This window comes from Watersipora subatra, chromosome 1 (assembly GCF_963576615.1).
Source record: "Watersipora subatra chromosome 1, tzWatSuba1.1, whole genome shotgun sequence".
NCBI classification, from domain to species: Eukaryota; Metazoa; Bryozoa; class Gymnolaemata; order Cheilostomatida; family Watersiporidae; genus Watersipora; species Watersipora subatra.
In genome coordinates, this window is record NC_088708.1 from 42,650,425 (window position 1) to 42,672,874 (window position 22,450).

Here is a 22,450-nt window from a genome sequence, read left to right on the forward strand (position 1 = left end):
AATCATCAACAGTTACTGCAGCTCTCTAGCGTAGATTGTTGTGCCAGGTTGAGATAACTCCAAAAGGAAATTGGTTATTATTTGTTTAGCAAGAATATTAGACTTGAGCAGACTTAAGGGAAAGTAAAGGAGGCTGCAAAATGTTAACACTAGTGTCAGCCTTTCAGGGACCACTCTGTGAGGATAACTGGAGGCTGAACATGTGAATGGCATTCTTTATTCTTAAAATTCATGCTAATAACTTTTATTATAAGATTTATAATTACTCTAAGATTGCTCCTGTGAAGAGCGCATCAAATTATTCACTAATTAAAGCTGTCAATGTTTTTGAGAGCTACAGAACACCTTACCAAAAAGGTCATGCTATTTCATCTATAACCTGAGCAATTCAAATAAATTGTACAAAGATATTTACAAAGCTACGCATACATACAATAGCCTTAGAGGTCATACAAGCTCGGGGCCATTTACTCTTCAGCATTGTGGCTGTTGTTGAATATTGCTTTGTGTATAATAGTATTAACATACAAGAAACAGAGTTGATACTGATTGTCAAAGATGATACTGCCCTTATGGCATGTGGCGTCATAATACTTTATATAACTTTATGGCATGTGGTGTCATAGTACTGTATAAAACTCTACGGCATGTGGTGTCATAGTACTGTATATAACTCTATGGCATGTGGTGTCATAGTATTGTATATAGCTTCAAGGCATGTGGTGTCATGATACTGTATATATCTTCAAGGTATGTGGTGTCATAATACTGTATATATCTTCAAGGTATGTGGTGTCATAATACTGTATATATCTTCAATGCATGTGGTGTCATGATATTGTATATAGCTTCAAGGTATGTGGTGTCATGATACTGTACTATATAGCTTCAAGGCATGTGGTGTCATAGTATTGTATATAGCTTCAAGGCATGCGGTGTCATGATACTGTACATATCTTCAAGGTATGTGGTGTCGTAATACTGTATATATCTTAGAGGTATGTGGTGTCATGATACTGTACTTTATAGTTTCAAGGCATGTGATATCATAATACTGTATATAGCTCCAAAGCATGTGGTGCCATTGTATTGTATATATCTTCAAAGCATGTGGTGTCATAATATTGTATATATCTTCAAGGCATGTCGGTCGTGTCATGATACTGTATATATCTCCAAGGCATGTGGTGTCATGATACTGTACTATACAGCTTTAAAGAATGTGATGCCATGATATTGTATATATCTTGAAGGTATGTGGTGTCATTATACTGTATATATCTTCAAGGCAATAAAGAAATAAAAATTACAAAAATGACTAAGGCGGTACAAGTAAATGTAGCAAGTAAATGGAAATAAATAAAATTAGTCATAAATAAATGTTTACACATTATACAATCATAATTAAAAAAAGAAGTATATATTGTTGTGAATGTCTAATGATTGCAAAAGGTCTCAAGAAAGATAGGGTTTAATAAGCACTAACTTTGTTCCATAAATAATGAAAATTGCTAGATGACAATGCAAGGAAAGGAATAGAATGATGAAAGCAATGATGAAATAGTAAACATCTGTCTTGGTCAACAAACTGTCATGGTATAGATTTCAAAATAAAATTATTGGATCTGTCATAAAATAAGAAAAATGGTTGAGATTCATATAAACAGTTAGAGATTAATGACTGTCATGGTTATGCAATCCACTGGTATCAATGTTTGAATGACACAGAGTGGGAGTTGTCTTCTCAATTTTAGAGGTAAGACAATCATTGACATTGATACATTGCGACTAAGTACATATTAGATGTGTGTGAAAATAGGCAATGCAATGAAAGAGATGAGCCGCAAAAATTGTCATTGTTATTGCTATACAAGGTTATTTTGTCGGACTTATGATGTTGCTGCCATAGCTTTGACCCGGTCCAGAGGTGAGTCCAAATGGATTGCTGCTGCCAAATGGTGCTGGCACTATTCCACTGAGCCCTAAAAGATTTTAAAACAAATTAACTTATTCATATTTTCACGGTATGAAATCAAACATGAACAGCGCTAAATATTGTTTGTAGCCAAACAGTTCTTAGTGTAGCAGGTTACAAATCTTTATAGTATAAGAACACACAACTTATGTAGTTGAGAAACTTGTACCTGCTACATTTAATTATATGTTATGTTTATATTGCTGCTTAAGATAGTTCGTTGTACAAAAATTTCATAAAAAAGGATAACAGCCAAGCAATATGACTGCGGGATAAGCTAAATGTATTAAACTTGTGTGTCGCCTGGTAAGTAAATGTAATACTATCTAAGTGATATAAGTGAGATTCGTGACCTAATAAATAAAAACATACTAAGTGAGATGCATGACCTGATATAAAGAAAAACATACTACCTAAATGAAATATGTGACCTGATAAACAAAATACATTATATCTAAGTTAGACGTGTAATCGAATAAACCTAAAAAATACTTAGTTACATGCATGGCCTGATATACAGATTGACTTGAAAAACAGAAAAAATACTGCTTAAGTAAGACGTGTGACCTGATAAACATAAGACATACTAAGTGAGATGTGTGATGCACATAGAGTTTTACAAAACTTCTACCATTAGTGTATAAACATTAAAGTGACAAAATTTGTTGTCAGTATTTGTATATAGAAGTAACTATCAGTGTTAAAAATTGATATAACAACATAAGATTAGTGAATTTGATGAAACAGTGTCATAAACATATCGCATGTGCAAAAGTCTTACTATATAGAGAAAAGGTGTAGACAGAACATTCGTTTATGTTATGCAATACTGTTCCAAAGTTTAGATAATGCATTCAAATGTTAACAGATCACAGTTAACAAATGTTAACATTTGTTAACTGATTAGTTAACAAAGGTTAACTGATTATGCAGTCAAATGTTTATTTTTTTGGCGACTCATGGCGCGTGTGCACATGAAATATGACAGTAAAAAAACTCATATATAAAATGAAAAGGCGCATTGTTAGGCAAGAAAAGAATATTAAGATACTAACTTCAATACTAATACTAGATAAGCTATGACTGGAGGGGCTATGTACTTCCTGCGTGTGCTCAGATATGGCCATATAGTGGCCTTGAGGCCAGCACCGCTCAACCGACTTGAGTTTTACAGCTGCAACAACAGATAGCACGACTAGGCATACACAACAAAGCAAAGTAACAACATAGTATACAGAACGCAGGGGAGAAATGTGTCATCATAACAACATGCTAAATGATCGGGTACAAGTAGAAAGCAGTTGTACAACAATATGTTTCAGTTAAAAAAATGTTTGCAATATTGAAAGCAGTCAACAGGCAGCAGTTGATAAAATTTATATTTCCACATGGCTAAACATACCTTGGCTATAATCAGATTTGAACTAAGTAAAACCTGGTGGCTTAAAACGAGCAAACTGCAATCGAGTACAGGGTCCAAGTTGTTCTGTTTACAACCAGCTGGTATAAAGGGCTTACGATCTAAACTGCTTTGGAACACCCTATTAATTCAAATAACAAATACTAGATTATTTATTCCCCAACAGCATGGCAAGCGGTAACTTTATGGTCAATGTGGCACTAATTGGCCATTGGCTGAGAACCACTTGTGTCAATGACACAATGTGAGAACTAACTGCAAATCTTTCTAGAAGAAATTGTTTTGTGGAAGGATACAAAGGATTACAGTCTCCATGTTTCCACAAATTTTTAGCAATAAGTTTCCATTATGATTAGCTAAACGCCGCACCTATTTGCCACATGTTCAAATCAAACAATTTTTGGAATAATTTTTCAGAACAAGCAATTATTTAAACAAGAACCCGTGCAGTCTAATGTGCTGTGAGAGATGGTCGGGTCTAATAACTATACATACAATGATTGCAAAAGGCTGAAGGTGATTGATTGGTGCAAGTTATTGGGCATCAGTCTATCAAGCTAAATGTCAGGCTCTCCAACCTAGTGTGATGCAATATTTTTCTCAACCTTCCAAGGTGGCTCCAGACAGACGGATGGGCACGGTTCTTATTATAGTAACAATTCAGCCAACGACTATCTTTATTATAATAAGAGCTGTGTTCGCTTGTCCAAAGCCACGGTTAGATGTTGACATAAAAGATCGCTATAAAGAGGATTCGAACTCGTGACATTCCGCTTGGTAGGTGGTCACTCCGACACCTGCGCCTATTAATCACCTTCTTGGTAGGTGGCCACTCCGACACTTGCGCCTATTAATCACCTTCTTGGTAGGTGGGCGCTCGGACACTTGCGCCTATCAATCACCTTTCGTCATTTCAGAATTGTAGTGAAGATAGTTATTCTCTGTGCTTTATCGAAACACCTGGTGATCTCTCACAGCACTCCGGACTGCCAGAGTATTAGCAAATTATAATTCATTAAATACAGAGTTGTTAGCTCTTTATCTGATGTTAGTTGAAATTAATGAGAAGGCAACTCCTGATTTTGTGTTTCATAGAAAGTAATCGCTAAAAGTTACTAGCAATCACTGTTTATTAATTTATATATTTAGGACTCAGTTAATGAGCTGTGACCTAAACTTGCTAAAAAAGTTTTCACCAATGTTCTGTGAACAAGTTGATAATTTTCCTACTTTAGAAGTAAAAATATTAATGATAATAAACTTAGCAGCAAGTTGTTAAAACTATTTAGCATTTGAATCTTGATAAGAAAGGTCAGCTCTCTACACTTACACTCATCTGCTGCCGCTGCTGACACTGCTGCTGACACAAGCTAACGTAATGTACAACAGGCTGAAACTGTGTAAACTGGAAATATGTAAAGCTATAAAAACAGTTGAGACTGTGTTTTAATATGATCACTTGGCAGCATAGCAAAGTAGACTGACTTACGCATGTAACTGATACTAGTTGAGCAACTGCTGACACAAGCCAGAGAAAGTATAATGACAGCTAGCAGTGAGCACAATAGTGAAAGCATGAAGTACTCTGCCGACAGCCTCACCCACCTTGAGGGTAGTCTGTTCCGGAATGGCTCATGCTCGTGTAACCATACGATCCTGTACTGTTGTAGCCAGACGCGGTATAACCTCGTCCCGTCGGTGACATTTGGTGGCCTGACCGCACATCATAAGCTAAAGTGGTTCATACAATACTAAAGGTCAGACAAGCACGGATTACAAGCGCGTTGCAAATAGGATAGTCGCTAATTAAAATACTGCTCGATTTAGACTGAGTCCCAAGGTGGTGATTAGGAATGCGCGCTGCTGGTAGGAGATGGAGAGGATGAAGATGACTAGTTTAGTATTCAGCATGGGGAGCTGATTGCCGAGCATAATGCAAATATGGAGGAATATTCTGTAAAGGAAGCTTGCATATTCGTAGCAAAAAGTAAACATGTTTAGCACATTTACATTCATGACAAGGAGTGAGCCAAGGGACTAGTGCAATCCCCTGTGACAAGTTTAGTATGTTAAGTTATGCTTTCTAGCAATGTACCTGTTCAACTAAGTAACACAACGAAAGAGAGAATTCTTTGATATAAGGTGAAATATCTTTTCTGCTTACTTCGTGCTTTTCTCCGTTCACTCTATGTTCTTATTGTACATATATGCACATTCTTATTGTATATATATAAACTAGCTGTGCTACCCGACATTGCCCGGGTAATAAAATAGTCTGGACAAAAAATTGATTTGTATTTAACATATACAACATTTCCCATTCTTACTTTCAAACTACATATCGTGAGAGAAGTTTTTTTGTGTAGTTGAAATAAATTAAGAGAAAAATCAAAACAACTGTAAAGGTTTTAAAACTTTGTCAAACACCTGTAACTTTCAAGCTATTAGCCTGGCACATTACCAATGGAAAATTGTAGTAAGCTGCTAGGCTTCTAATGACTGTACCCCATGACGTTTGTCAGCATTGTTGTCTAGCTACAGTTATTCTAATAATAGCTATAGCCAGAATGCAGACAGACATACCGACATACTTTGAGAAATATATATGTAGATGTACATAGGCTATACTCCTGTATATATGTACATAGGCTATAATTCTGTATATATGTATATAGGCCATACTTCTGTATATATGTACATAGGCTATACTTCTGTATATATGTACATAGGCCATACTCCTGTATATATTTACATAGGCTATACTCCTGTATATATGTACATAGGCTATAATTCTGTATATATGTATATAGGCCATACTTCTGTATATATGTACATAGGCTATACTTCTGTATATATGTACATAGGCCATACTCCTGTATATATTTACATAGGCTATACTCCTGTATATATGTATATAGGCTATAATTCTGTATATATGTATATAGGCCATACTTCTGTATATATGTACATAGGCTATAATTCTGTATATATGTATATAGGCCGTACTTCTGTATATATGTACATAGGCTATACTCCTGTATATATGTACATGGCTATAATTCTGTATATATGTACATAGGCCATACTCCTGTATATATTTACATAGGCTATACTCCTGTATATATGTATATAGGCTATACTACTGCATATATGTACATACGCTGTGTGTATGTATGTGTGTTATAATCCCTGCATATATAAATATGTACATGTATATATTTTATACTACTGTATATTTGCATATATGCTTGACTACTGTATATTTGTACAGATGTTACACTTTTGTATATATGTATAAGTACTATTCTAATGTACATATGTACACATGCTATACTCCTGTACATATGCATTCATCCTATTTTTCTGCACAAATACCCGAGTGCTATACTCATGAATATAGTGTATACAAATGTTATACTCAAGTATATATGCACTCATTCAATAATCCTATCTATATGTGCTACACACTATACACGTATTTCCGTTTGTATTTATTCTCTATTCTTACCATCCTTCCATTGGCCATTGTTTGAAGGGTCATGCTCAGTAACAGCGAGTTGGCTGTTGTAGCCATTATAATTAGACATAGCTGTTGTAGGCATAGTTGGTGACCGTGACTGAGGTAGGTTTCCACGTCCTGGCACGCCGGTGCTGTACAGAGCTTCAGCTAGGTCAGCCGCTCTCTTCAGGACTATTTCCTGTAACAAATAATAATAATAATAATAGAGTTCTTTGAGAAAAATCGCTCAAATATGGGTTTAATATGTTTTGTCAAAATTTGTCATCTGTTCGGATGTCTGCCTGTCCAGCTATACATTGTAGCTATTAAAACAACAAACAGCAATCTAGCACGAGCTATTTTCATAGCACAACAGAATAAGCGGGCACGCATGATGCTTCAAAACTTGGTACCCGATCAGTCGCTTTCATAAAAGATAAGTGTTGTCATCTTTCTCACAACACTTTTGACAAGGTAAAGCATCATGTGAAGTTTGTATTCAACTACCTTAAGCTATATATACAAATCTCAAAATTTGTCATCTGTTCGGATATCGGTGTGTCCAGCTATAGCTATTAAAACCTTGCAATGAAGAATCCGTACCACAGATGGTTTGATCTCGGAACCTCCCCTTCCCCAGATGGTATGCTAAACCATTCAGCTACATGAGTTGATGAATTCATTGGGCGATTTATGTTGCTATCTGGGTGAAAATACTCATACCGCTCTGCGTTACGGCGCAACACTGTTTTATGCTTGCTCTCACGGCTCTTATTAGTAAGTTTAGCAATACTAGCGTACTCAAGTTAGCCATTGGCAATGTGCCAAGTTAATGGCAAGTGGCAGGCAACTACATTACCTGCAACTGTTTATGAGCTGTTTTTTAATACAGGTGCAATGCTGGAATTCGACTAGTTTTATATATAAAAAAGGTATGAATAAGTGTTTAAACTTTGTAAGTAAAGTAAAGAAAAGAACAAAATACAAAAGGATAAAATGGATGTTTTCATGGTATAATTTGTAACTGTAGTAACTAAGGCTCTCATTTGATCTCAACTTGGCTAGCTCGCTGCTTACTAACAACCTTGTCACCTCAGTTACGTTTCATTTAATAAAATATGTACAGCTATTTGAAAGCAAAATGTTTTTTCTTATTAATCAATCAACCAGAAGACAAAGTAGAAGAAAGGCTTTGTACAAAACATTATACAGGCTTACTGAGGAAAAGAGAGAATGCAAAAAAACATGAGAGGACGAGAAGACAGAGAAGATGGAAGTAGAGCGGGCGAGAGCTTGAGAGAGAGAATGGAGAGAGAAGAGATAGAGAAAGAAGAAGATAAAGAGAGAAGGTGGGAGATTCAAAAGAGAGAGAGTGAGAAAGAAACAGAGAGGAAAAGAGACAAAATCGAGATGAAAAAAGAAAATAGAGGGGTTAGAGAGAAAGTGAGATAGTCAAAAGAGAGAGAGGGAGAGGGAGAGAGGGAGAGAGGGAGAGAGGGAGAGAGGGAGAGAGGGAGGGAGGGAGAGAGGGAGGGAGGGAGGGGGAGGGAGGGGGAGGGAGGGGGAGGGAGGGAGAGGGAGGGAGAGAGAGGGAGATAGCCAAAAGAGAGAGAGAGAGAGTGAGTGAGTGAGTGAGAGAGAAAGTGAGATAGCCAAAAGAGAGAGAGAGTTGGAGAGAGGGAAAGAGAGAAAGACAGAAAGAGGGAGAAAGAGCAAGTAAAAAGAGAGACTGAGTGAGAGGCAAGTAAAAATACGCCAACATTGACAGGTGAATACCTTAGGCAATCTCTCAGGGTCACCAGGGTAGCGCGGTATGAGTTTCACCAGACGTTGAAATCCGTAATCTATAGTTGGTTCTGCCAAAGCTGTATAAACAAAGCGCCCTGGTGCTCCCGTGCAGAACTGCTTGCTTCTATAGGAGAGTGTCACCTCGACAACCCCAGGAATATGTCTAGGGGGTGCCATGACTCGAATTGCATGATGGGTGATCATCTGAAAGTCAAGAGAAACTCACATTATTCATCAGATCTCTTCTGCTCAGCACCTTTGCCCGACAATTCGTACAATTCTCATAGTATAAAACGGAAACAGTACAAACCTCACTCCACACAGTCATAGAACCAAAGACCACTTGGAGACCTTCAAAGAAGTTATCACCGATGATCATGACGGTCGAACCACCGCTAGTCCATCCTTCGCTCGGACAGATGGCCTTGATACAAGGAGCAGCTGTAAAATCAAAGTAATAATAAAAATTGTTCTAATATAACATGAAAAATCTGTGATACAATATAACATATAGAAACATAATGTACTTAAATGTGTTACATTATATCATAAGAGACAATTTCCTGTGCTTTAAGCCAATAAGATAACCTGCTCACCGTTATGAATTCTTAAATTCCCTAAACCTTTTGAGAAGTTTTTTATGTTTTGCTGGTATGTTTTGCTGAGCAAATATCATTATGGTAAGAAACCAAACAAAGGTTGATTTTTTAGTCAAATCTTACAGGCTACAGGTTACAGCCTCTATATCAATATAACAAACAGGTTGTGCAAAAAACATGAACTAACTTTACCTCCTTTAATGACTTCAGGTCATGTACGTTCTAGTAAAGCAAATTAATTTTAACAGTTTAAAAAGACATCTAGCGATGTGTATTGGCAATAATTAAAAACTAAAATACAACAATAACTCAAAATGACAGCAGGTGACAATGATATGGTCAGCACGCTGCTGTTGCCAGACAAGGAAAAAAACTAGCTTCACTGATTATCAGTGGTGCAGTCCTGTCTGCAGTACCAGTTACCAACAATGAGCCATGAATTTAATATCCAAATTCAAATCACTTGCATTCGAAAGAGCGCTGCTCAACATATGTATCACTGTATCACAACAACTAGTCAAAGCTTATTCCAGAGCCTGACAACTCCTGCTACAAATTCTTTACTTTACATTTTTATGAGGATGTTATAAGGATCACGCATAACAACTAGTATAACACAATATAATGTACAGTAAATTTGAAGTCCAAAACAACAAAATTTAATTTAGAGTAAAACAATGTGATATGAAATTAAAAAGTATACTATTATGTGAAATACTTATAATAAAGTATATTATAGTATAATACAATATATGGTACTATGAGCCTGGTTTCATATCACTTATTTTACATGTACAAGTATTTACATGTAGAATACATGTATATATGTATGTATAACTTAGGATTGACATCGGCAATCATCAACAAAATTGATGTTTTTTATTACATGTCAAAACAAAAATAAGAAGACAGAAATTAGGAATTATTGAGTGAGTTGAACAAAAGTGTTTTAAAAGTTGGTAATCTAATAGTATTGTTGAGGAGTCGGGATGGTGAATTGAAGGGTGTAGTAACAGAAAGTTTATAGACCGAAACATACGATGGTGGATGTAGTACGTTCGTGTCACGGAATAAAAAACAACATATTTAATATACGTTGATAGTGCATATATTATCATATAGAAGCATAGTTATATATCTATTATATTTTGTAATATGTTGCAAGGTTATATTATGACGCACGTTACTGAAAGGAACAAGGTAATTGATTCCTAAACCTTGTCCTAGGCACATTGATTCAAGGGCAATAGCAGCTAATTGGCTGACTAGCCTGCAAATACCACAAATATTGACAGTCTGCCAGAATGAATCATATCTGACCGAATGACTCGAAGGCTTGTACGACCATGGCCAACAGCCATTTTACATTACGAGTATCCGAGAGCATAAACTGACCCGTAGCCCTAGAGTAACACTCTCCAATTTTTATGTTTACAAAAAGTAGGTCTCATTGTGGGTGGTTGAAGAAATGACTGATAATGTAGGGGAGTTGCTAAGTGGTCCCGTGGGAAGGAGCAGAACCGTGGACTGGCATTTCTCTAGTCAAGTAATGTTTGTATGACAAGTAAATAACTCAGCCTACATGAAGTAACCCCGGTCATAGTTTCCTAAAAACAAACATTTCCTGGTCAGTTCTGAGCTTTTATTTCTGCGGTTTGTTACGTCTAGGTTATCTAATTTTGGTAGCTTGGTCATGCCTAAAACACCTCCACATCACCTTACAATGGCGGGTTGATGATGCCTAAAAAACCTCCACATCACCTTACAATGGCGGGTTGATGATGCCACAAAATACTTCACATCACGTATGACAGATTGATGATGCCTTGAAGCACTTTTACACATCTCAGACTTGAAAGATTAATCATTTTTATAAAATCCAACTTTGGCAGATTGGTGATACCGTGAAGCGCCTCAATGACAAGCCATGAGTGCAAATCAAAAGTCTAAGTTTTTAACTTTCTTAATTTTGTTTTGGTAAAATACATTAACATTAAAAAAATTTTTTGTTTTGAAGATGGCAGAAAGTAGGTTACAGAGTAGTTCGTAACATTCACATTGGAAGAATTAAACGTAAACGTTCGAAGATTTTGTATGTGTAAACTTCAAATGTGTAAACATGGATGTGTAAACTTCTGTAATCTGTAAACTGTGTAACTTGGATGTGTAAACTTCAAATGTAATATTTCTTGTAAAATTTATTGTTTGATGAGTGAGTCCTACACAGGAAGTGATACCTTGTTTGTATTCAGATGACATGACATAATTGCTATGGTAGCCATTGATATTAGTTTAATTAATTTTTTTTCTACTTAATTAAAAGTAAAACTGTAAACAGCTGATCCTACTAAATTATTAAATACAAATAACCTCCAAAATAAGCAGATATCGCTATATATAGTCTGATTGGTTAACAACTGTACAATCTAAATTTATCTATCACATACACAGATTTTCCGTGAACCTCTCAACCTCTCAGAAATGCCAGAAAAGCCAGATTTCAGCAATTCACTGAATTTGTAAATCTGGCGTGTAAATAATAGGAATTGTCTACACAATTGTGCATTAGTAGCAAAACTATTCACACAATTTGAGAACTAAATGTGTCATTGAATAGATGAACACCTCTATAATAAGAAATCTTGTTACAAAGGATCTTCTCTGATAGGATGAAAACACGCCTGCATTTACATCTTCAAGGGAAAGTAACTCTTAAAAATAGCTTTGAGACACGGGAACACAGTGATTAACACGGACTCACTGAAGTCACCACAAGAACATGTTCTAAGAAGACTTTGCTAGAATGTTAGTTTACCTCCTTCAGTAGGGTCGAGACGTCTTGCTTTCCTTCCGTGTTTAGAATTATTATGAACAAACATGTTATCAGAGACTGTGAGAAGTGGTCCATCTACGCATATAGTACCAGAAACAGCTACCTACAATTAAAGTGAAAAAGTTATGTGAAGCGGTGGTCTTAAAGCTATGAACTACAGGTCATTGACCTAACCTCCACTTTTGACATGGCCCTAAATCAGTTCTGGCATCTGAAAAAATAGTGAGACATCGAAACTAGATTAGAGAGTAATTCGTATCTTGCAACTACCACATAATGTGTATAATGGGTTAGTTGAAATGGTGCTTCTGTACTGGTGGTTTATCCGAGTTTCAAATCAACGAAACTATCAATTTTTTTAAATGATGATCAAAAAACTTTAATCAAAAACCGGTGCTTTGAAACTAAACATAAACATCATTTAAATATTTTTACATTTTCGGCAACAAAATCTGTATCTTTCTTTCACCAATACATGGAACAGCAGGACTACATTTCTTTTTATGGTAAAAATGCAACAGCCTGTTTTACTAAACGAAAACATATTCAGTTGAGATTATTATACAGTACTTAATCCATTAATATATTGTGTATAGCACTGCGTAAATATTAGCAATAAATGTACATAGGCCTATTAGTAAAAAGATATATACAAATAATATAACTTTATACAACTAATACATCACATTTTAATGCTAATAACAATGATGTCTAATGCTAATAACAATAATCTCAACAGAATTGGCAAAATGGGAAGTAACATAACCCTGGAGCGAAAACTTTTATCCCTCCATCTCATATATTGAAGAGAGCACAGATGTATAACTTATTGAAGCAAATGTTAAAAGGGTTCTAAACAGGTCTATTTCGTTGTATGGCCTTCCAAAAACACTTAATGTTTGTATTTACATACGCCCTGATTATCGTAACCTTTTTGCCGACTTTAGCCCACTTAAAAAAGAGGAAAGTTTCTAGCCTTTAATCTGACAAATTTTATATAAGAGGTCAACAAGTTTTGATATTTAATATTTTAATATTGCTGCTGTATAAAATAAGGACCTCTCTAAAATAAAACCACATAAAACTAGAATACTATGAGAGGTGTCATAGTTTAGTCTAGCCTTCTGGCCTCCTATAGCCTCAAGGTTTAGCCTAAAAGGTTTGGTTTAGCCCAAAAGGTTTGGTATTACATACCTGAAAACGACGCATGTCTCTCGGATTTCCTGCATTCTTTAGACAATTTTGATTGCATTTCATAAAAAACTTCAAGAAGAATCTAGAAAAGAAGAAGAACGGACGGGTGAGTCACTGACATCATAACTGGGCTGACCTGACAAACTACTGTAAGTGGTTTCATTTGCCATCTGCTCGCTATGAGTTTAGGAGTCTATGGCTATACACCCAGCTATGCTACGGATGATGTAGCCATACGACACACGGCTATCACTGGCCGTATCAGTAATGGACTCGAATAATTAGATTCATCACGGTTATAAATGAAAGAAAATCAAATTATCCATCTCTCCAGCTTCTATTTCTACTGCATAGTGAGACTGGAGTAGAGGAAAGTGACTGTGCCACGTGATGGCACTGCTCTGGGATACCAAGCAACTCCCCTGGCGCCTCATTGTCCAAGGCTCTTCCTGACTTAATACACTATAAACATTCCAGAAATCTCTAAGGATGTTCCACAAGTGGTTGAGGCCCGGCTATCCCAGAGAGGAGGCAACCACCAGATTAACAGTGTCAATTTTTGCTAGGTTAGTACAGCGCCAAACATACTTTTTAATAACTTTTATTCTCTGATTGCCTATATGAAAATGAACTCGAGTACAAGTGTTACAGTAGGTGTATACTGCGCATTGTATGAAGTGGCAGAAAACTTTAAACAATTCGATAAAAAATTAATTTGGCGACGAAAGGTAAACGAGAGAGCGGCTAGTATGTGATTAGTAGTATTCGAATGAAAGACACGACCTGCTAGCAGTCCCAAGAGACTCATACGTAAATAATATAATATAATTCAGCATCATCGATTGCGGGGCCAAGCGATAGTTTACCTGCTCTAGAAATGACAGCGAGACTCAAATCCTACGCCATGTTAGTTATTAATATTCTAATAGCTGGCCTGTTGCGAGAGCTGTTGAACAAATAACACTAAGACTATCTCTCCTCCATCATCCATTCGTTCCAATTTTTTTATCTAACAATAAGCGCCATTAGCAAATTATCGTTATTTATTTCTCTCTAACTCACGGCAAACTGACTAACGTAAGTTGGAGTGCACAGGTGTCGGAGGTGACAAAGAGATTTTCTATGAACACTGATTGCTTTCGTGATACGTTTTTATGCGCATCTCCGTATTGTTTGTAAACAGCTGCAGTGAAAATATAGCCTGTAATAATGGTGATGCTTATCTCTGCACTGAATTTCGGCCAGGAAAGCTTATTGTCACTCCTCACAGTTGATCGCTGCTAATAGCAATAAAATGTTTTGTAAAATAATGTTTAATGGCTGAGGTTGGATGCACACATCTGTCACCCGGTTATAGGTTCGTTAAGCTCATCCAATGTGAACGCTGATATGAAGGAAGACCCGTGCGGACACAAAGGCCGGCACACTTATGAAGGTGCATCCGTCTTAAGCGGTATGATTAAGAGAGTGAAAGGGAGAGGGTATGATGATGTATAATAGAAGGTATCATATTAAATGAGGCTATTTAGCTGAATCTGTCAGGTTCCCTCTTATTGTCTCTCCTTGTATTTAACTCCTTGATGGACAAATAAACACATGTTCTGGTCCAGCCGTAGCAAATTGCATTGAACATTCTAATTGTTTGTCACAATAAATCCTATCTAAGCGCTCCGTGCGCAGGCAGGATCGGCTAGCGCAGAGAGCTGCCTGCAGGCAGCCAAACATATTGTCAGGCACTTGGGCTTACTAATGACACCAAACCTTGTTAGCTTTGCGTCTCCCTGACGGCCCCAAACAAAATTTCACAATTAACATCACCAAAGCTGCTAAAAATAGATGAGCCTGGCTATAAATAGGTTTAATTCGTACTCGATAAACTTGAATGTATAACAATTTACATGCGAATTCGAGTTGCTGTCATTGCGTGCAAAAAATATTAGGGTGAGGTAACCGATTTCCGAAAACTGGTTGAATATATATGGTAAGTCGCAATTCCTATTCATATTTAGAGAAATGTGAATGAGTAAAGTTCTGAATGGCAGCAGAAATGTGAATGCCGCTGTCAATTAGGTTGGCAGCACTTCTAAAACTATATTATAAGTAGGTCAACCAACCTGTCTATTATTACTGGGTCACTTGGTGTCTCATTTCTGTTTCCACAGCTCTTTTTGTCACAGCAGCGACTGTGAAACAATTAAAAATCATTGTTTATTTTATGTATAGTGTATGTATAACCTTTTATGTATAGTGTATGTATAACCTTTTATGTATAGTGTATGTATAACCTTTTATGTATAGTGTATGTATAACCTTTTATGTATAGTGTATGCATAACCTTTTATGTATAGTGTATGTATAACCTTTTATGTATAGTGTATGTATAACCTTTTATGTATAGTGTATGTATAACCTTTTATGTATAGTGTATGTATAACCTTTTATGTATAGTGTATGTATAACCTTTTATGTATAGTGTATGTATAACCTTTTATGTATAGTGTATTTATAACCTTTTTGATGATTAATAATTATTTATTATTGGTAATCATCAAAAAAATTATGTTTTCGTTACAAGCCAAAAGACAAAAAATTGCGAAAACACAAAAATTAAAAATTATTGAGTGAGTTAAACAAAAGTGTTTTAAAAATGGTAATCTAATAGTATTGTGGAGTCGAGATAGTGAATTGTAAGTTATAATAACAGAATTATTTGTAGCAACATATCATATGCATGCACTTTAAAATATCTTAAATCAACAATCACAAAAGTACAATAAAATATACCAGCAACTCATTGAAAAATGGTGTGAATTCTGTGGCTGAAAATCATCAAATTCAGACCTTGGACCACAGTCTCAAAACTTATTGACCTTTACCCTATTTGTTTGCTCAAGTGGTTATTATCATAACCCATGCACATACTATATGCCGGATGTATATATTGATATAATATAATATCTTAATTTCCAATATATTTAGAGATTTTTTGTAAACTGCTTTTTCGATAAATTTCAGATTTGCTTTAAAGTAAAAGATGAATAATCTTTTTTTAAATTAAAAATGGAACAATGAAATATAAATTTACACACGTTGCTGCCAGGCACATCATCGAAATAAAAAATCATAAAAATATTTTACGATTAATCTAGACCTGCTTGAAACAGAACATAGAATAGATATGTTACGAGTAGAACAATGCGAACAGCATCTGTGTGTATGCCCTAAGGAATATTTCAGCCATTATGCAGAGCTACGATCAAACACAACTCTGTATAATGAGACGGTCACATGGGGTTTTCTACCTGACAATCAAAGAGAAAGACAGGCATGTGCGCCATAGAAACGTTTGGTTGTCGACAGGTAACGCTTTCTCGTCAGCCCAATACAACCGGTAGGGTGTTTGAATAAACTCGGAAGGTTCTACTGTCAGGGGATTGAGAGGTTTTGTACTGAGTTATGGTACTAACATGACGGCTTGAACAGAAACAAAGCTAATGCAATACATCGCACTCAAAGCAATAAGCTAGCAGATCGATATATGAGATAAGCTAAAATATATACCGTATATTTATAAAAAGAACTGTCACTGCTAAACATTGAAGAGCGTAATTACTGGAACAAATCAGTTTTATTGCCGGTTGAAAATTAGTGAGAAGACTGTTTGTTGGGTTAAAATTTTCATTAAGACTGAATCACCATTTAGCTTCCGGTGAAGGTCTGCTCAATGTAGATCTCATTGAGATGGAAGTTTAACAGCAATTACTATTTCTCAGGATGACTGATGCACTTTTATTAAATAGCAGCTGATCATTGTATAATAAAAATAATATGCACAGATTGATGGTATAAATATAATATAGGCCTAAATATAATTTGATTAAAATTTTTGTAAAAAAGTGAGGTCCATTTTTAATGTTTTACTATTTTGCATGGTAATACAGCAAAAGATATAATGGACATAATTTACACAATATTTATCTTGTTCTTTTATATTAAATTATTAAATATAACACACATGCAGTTTTTAGATCAATTGGATATTTTGGACATAAATGTTAACTTATCTTGAATTTTTAGCATTATAAAATGAGCAGGTGTTTGCTATTATTGGCCTACATATAGTGAAACATACCACATGTCTCACTACTGTCCTGCAACACTACTGTCAACAGTCCTGCTACTGTTGATCTGATATAACGAAACAAGCATGTATAATAGTTCCTGCTATTACTCACCTGCACATGATTTCATGGGTGAGAAGAACTCTACACATCTCAGGATTCTTGTCTTGTCCTTCGTATATGATTGGCTGAAAAGATAAACACGCTGACTAAGAATAGAGGTTTTGAAGCATATCTGTTTGTGACATTTAATAATAACATGGAGTGTTCTACACTTTTTATATAAATTATATTTCAGTTCGTTGAAAACAATCCTGGCCAGCATGACATCGTCTGATGAGTTGCTCTGCAAAACATCATTTAATGGTTTGTTAGCTGAAATTGTGAGGTTTTCACCTCGTAAAGAGCAAAACTCGATTTACAGTCTTATCACTGTTCCTAATTCTAGAACATTCTTTTTAAAATAAAAAATTCAAGGTGATATTATATTTTGAGAATCGAGTCAATAGAACACTGTTACTAATGCTAAGCAGCATTTAACTTAATGTAAGGTAAAAGTTTTACCACGCTTTGCAACAGATGTAAGATTTAAATAATAACACTGTATTATAACTGTCTTATTATGATTTATCATAACATGTGATTCATCGTTTAACCGCAATAAATAATAATAAATAAGCAAATATAAGTCTCCAAAGACTAATAGAAGGCCTTTTGTATGATAGTTATGATGCAAGAAGGGTGTGACACAGAAAGGCTAGAAAATGTTGCAAGCATAGAGGATGAAGAAGAAGGGCACAGACATACACATAGAACATATGTACATTAGTAATATGAATATTACCGCTTTGGTAACGGAGTCTATGAGGCGAACATATAAGTCCTCTTCCTGACGCACTCCTACAAGTCAAACCAGCTTGCTTAGTTCAAATGATAACAAATAATGATCAATAATAATATAATTACACGTAAATGCTTTGTGAGATCTCATCTCTCCTATAATGGGTACTTAGCCAGCTGGAGTCAGAGTGTGTGTCATGTGTCTGAACATCTTCAACCATTCTTGCAAAACATGAAAATAATTTGATCTAATTTTATGATTAATTGTGTTACATCTGAGAATTTCCACGGCGGTGCCCATGAAGTTTATACTATTAATATTATTATTGGTGTATAACTTACAAACCATTTGATACTAGGTTGCCAAATAAAAGTTTTCTAGACTGTTTATTTGGAAAAAATTATTTTGGACAAACTCACAAGTCAAAAGTATTTTTATATACATGTAACTTAAAGTACACAGCATATGATATAATATAATTTTGATAATAATATATACTATAATATAATTTTTGTTATCACAAACTATAAATCTAATTTTTTGTGACAAAAAAACCAAGAAGCAAACTCCAAAAACTATAAAAAATTATATATATTTAATAAATATAATATATATATACTTAATAAATAGTAAAATCATAAAAGTGTTCCGGTCTAAATATATGGAGAATAGTGGTTGATTAGAACTGACATAAGACCTTGACATAGAATGGAAGCAGAAATCGAATAACAGAAGAAAGCTGCTATGAGCTGCAAGCGCTTGGCAGCTTTCCATTTTTATTGCCGCACAGTTTATCCTTGAAGCAAATGGCTATAAGGAAAAACTGTGCGCTAATAAAAATATTAACAACTGTTAGTTCAGTAGTCCAATGAGCAAACAGCACTAGATAAGTAGCTTATGCATATGGTATTGGGTCCATTAATAAGCTAAATCAAAATATTTTTAAAATGTACTTGTATTTTTTTAAAGAAATATCAAATACCTTTAGCTTAAAAAAGGACTATTATCTAGGACTTTTAAAGCTAGTGCTTTCAAGGTCTTACTATCAGCCTTGTTAGTCTCTTTGTTTTTTTTGAGATTATAAAAAGTCAACCTTTGAGAACTCTAGCGCTGACTTGGAAACTAACAACATTTTTTGAAGCTAAAACCATTCTTGCTGCCTTAGGAACCGAAAACAACTCACAACTTTTAAAACTAAAAACTGTTTCTATGTTAGAAAAAGTTTTTTATCTATATCTATTTTTCAAGGATTATATCATTTAGCTAATTATGTAGTTAATAGTTTATAACGTATTCCTTCCTCATCAACCATTATCCTTCCTCAACAACCATCATCCTTCCTCAACAACATGGTTGATAAATACTGCACTTATGACATTCTCTTACTATTTTACTCATAACATTGGCTATGTTTGTACAAACAAAAACCGCTTACATATTTAATGCCTCTGTCTTAGGTCTTAGAGCAAGGGCTATAAAATTTGACTAATCTATTTGCGTATGTTATTTTATGGAGCACATATTCATCACATTCTTTACTTGAAATGTAGGAATTTTTTACAAAAATTACTTAATCTCAATGGTGATATGCTTGCAATCTACCAGTTAAATGTTTATTTTCCCACATATGGATTTCAATAGGATAATTTCCGGAATCTAATGTTGAAAAACTGCCTGATTCCAATGTTTTGGATGAAGGTATGGAAGAATGGCTATTTTTGATTGACATTCTAAGAATATTACTATTCTCTTAGTAATGTTGTGATTCTTTAAACAGCTTAGAAAGCACAAAAAAAACATAAAAAATAAACACGATGCTATTGAAACCCCACGTTGTTCGAATAACCTGTTCGTATGATTTGTTGTAATAAAATTGCTGCAAATTGCTATCGATGCATAGCCAGCAAAGCAATAGTCGAAAGTATCCACTAAAGACATGGAGGATTCTTTTTGCCAGCTGGTTGACAAGCAGTGAGACTGCCTTGTCAGCTGCTTTCGCATAGGCTTGTGAAAGTAGGTCGCATGCTGTACGATTGGCAGCACCAGACTCAACAAGTAAAGAGAAAATTACTCTGCTCAAGCGGCAGAATATTGTGACAAACTTTTAAAACCGAGAAGTCATACCTCAGTAGCATGACTTAGCCTGAGGTTAAATAAACAAATAGAGGTGAGTGTGGGCGTATGCAGTACGTACCGCTGGCATAGAGAAGTTGTACTCTGTAGTGAATTCCATTATTTGTTTTGACCATATCCTGTTCCTGTGACAGTCAAACAAGGATTTTTATTGGTAAGAATAAAACAAACTTTAATCATTCACACCATACGAGGAAATCTACAGAGGGTCTATGATTGAAAGGTTGATACGACTATGCAGTGCTCGGACTAAAACAACTGACAAGCATTAGTACGCTGGCTACACTTCGAAAGAAGACAGTCAGTGAACATCGAAATCTTCCCACAAAACTATAGCGTACACTATGGTCATGCATTCATATTAATAAACCAAAGCAGAAGTCTCTAGAGTTTCACGTTCTGTATGACCGATTAAATCGGTGTTCATACAATAGCAGGTTGAGAAAGATGTGCTTCGGTTTGCGATGAATGTTCATGTAGCGCGCGGTGCGTCGCGCGTGACACACCGCAAGCGTGAATGTGATAATGAAGGTTTAAGCGACACTTACGACTACCTTATCCTTCTCCACAAAGTCAACAAATGCTGTCCTTTCTATCTCGACTGGCTGACCATGGATGTCATAAAGCGCGAGCACAAAATGAAAAAAGTTGCTTTTGCGTAAATTGTTGGGTGGTTGTTTTTCGAAATGTGCTCGCGCTAGCCCCGAGCTAAAAACAAAAATGAAGAGATAAGCAGTAGTAACAGTAGAGAACAGAAGGATGAAGTTGCTCAAAGCTAAAAGTAATCGTGTAATTTGCAGCAACCTCAACAGATCTAGGTATGAAGGATGTGAGATCAATCTGGTGGAGGAGCTTGATAGATACCGTGAAAGAGCCAGGTAATCTGGCGACCGGCAAAAACAGAAAAGTGCAGGTAAGGCTGTGAGACGCTAAAGAAACGCTGTCACAGCTAGCCATGGCTGACAGAGACAGAGAATTGAAATATGATTTGCCGTTGGCATCGGTAATTGCCATGTGTCCTCTGTGCCATATTTAATCTAATCTTTCATATTCTCTTGAACAGAGAGTGGATTAAGTGCGCAGACTATTCCCAAAAAGGGACGAGGGGGATTGTGCTTACTTACAGGCAGGTAATGTGATTTGGGCCGGTGAGCCGCTAGAATGAGCGTTACATTGGTCTCCATAGACCGCGCAGACAATGCCATCTAATATATTATTACACGGTCGTTAAGTGATTAGTAAAATAAAGACTGATACTGGAGAGTGTTGGGAATTGTTTAACTGCATACCTCTGGGCAGCTGAGACAGGCAAACCAGAATGCATCCATGCTGCCGGGTTCATCTGAGAGACCATGAGCTCCGAGTTTACCGCGTTGTGGTGTTGAGGCGTCGATCCAGAATCCTTTGGGCTCTCACTGCCGCTGCTGTGTTCCTGTATGTTATACATGTGTGCATTCCTCACCGTAGAGCCAGTGTAACAGAAATCACTTTTTATGCTCTCCCATAGGGGAGATATAGAGAATTATTAGGTTACGTTATTATTCTAGACGACAATGCATCACCAATCATCAGCCACAATTACTTGCCTGACTCCGCCTACATTATGATAATTTCAATTAAACATCCTATAATTTAATAAAAAATTGGAGTATACATTGAAGACAATGGTGAAGCGACTGCACCCGCCCATCAACTGATCTTATCTCTTTACACACCTATAGAAATGTGCTACCAGACCAGATATTTTGCTTTGATATGACTGTGCACATTAGATGGACACGCGCTAAGTTTGGATATGCTTGGATGGTTGCCATCTGCCACCATCTGTTTCATACATACATCGTTTCTATAATTTGGTGATCAACTGCTTTTGATGTGGACACTGAAGAACAACAACGAAAACTTATAACATGGAGTTGAAGGTGCATTATTTTCTCAGGATGGGAAGAACGGAAGCTGGTCTGTTTTTGGCATGTCAATACCAGTAATCAAACAATGACAGTTTTAAGTAGGTCAAATTTCTATTCAGAAATTGATGCTCGTGGCG

General features: G+C 35.8%; 1 protein-coding gene across 1 annotated transcript; it reads right to left on the reverse strand.

The window, feature by feature from the left end:
* Positions 1-1,328: 1,328 nt before the first annotated feature.
* LOC137385986 (transcription factor COE3-like) lies at positions 1,329-21,850 on the reverse strand. The gene is made up of 13 exons (XM_068072629.1): positions 21,693-21,850; positions 20,952-21,111; positions 20,465-20,528; positions 18,274-18,329; positions 17,544-17,617; positions 15,423-15,491; positions 13,309-13,390; positions 12,097-12,217; positions 8,993-9,123; positions 8,671-8,886; positions 6,904-7,093; positions 5,001-5,126; positions 1,329-1,982 (listed from the first exon to the last, which is right to left on the reverse strand). Exons 1-13 carry the CDS (start codon positions 21,848-21,850, stop codon positions 1,876-1,878), a joined length of 1,554 nt encoding a protein of 517 aa, XP_067928730.1. The 3' UTR covers positions 1,329-1,875.
* Between the last annotated feature and the right edge of the window lie 600 nt (positions 21,851-22,450).

Excerpts from the sequence above, each read along its gene's own strand:
- LOC137385986 (XM_068072629.1), bottom strand. The coding sequence starts at position 21,850 with ATGTATAACATACAGGAACACAGCAGCGGCAGTGAGAGCCCAAAGGAT. Across the intron at positions 12,218-13,308 it reads GAGACATGCGTCGTTTTCAG|GTAGCTGTTTCTGGTACTAT; the intron begins GTATGTAATACC and ends CTTTAATTGTAG. Across the intron at positions 5,127-6,903 it reads CAATGGCCAATGGAAGGATG|CTTATGATGTGCGGTCAGGC; the intron begins GTAAGAATAGAG and ends GAACCACTTTAG.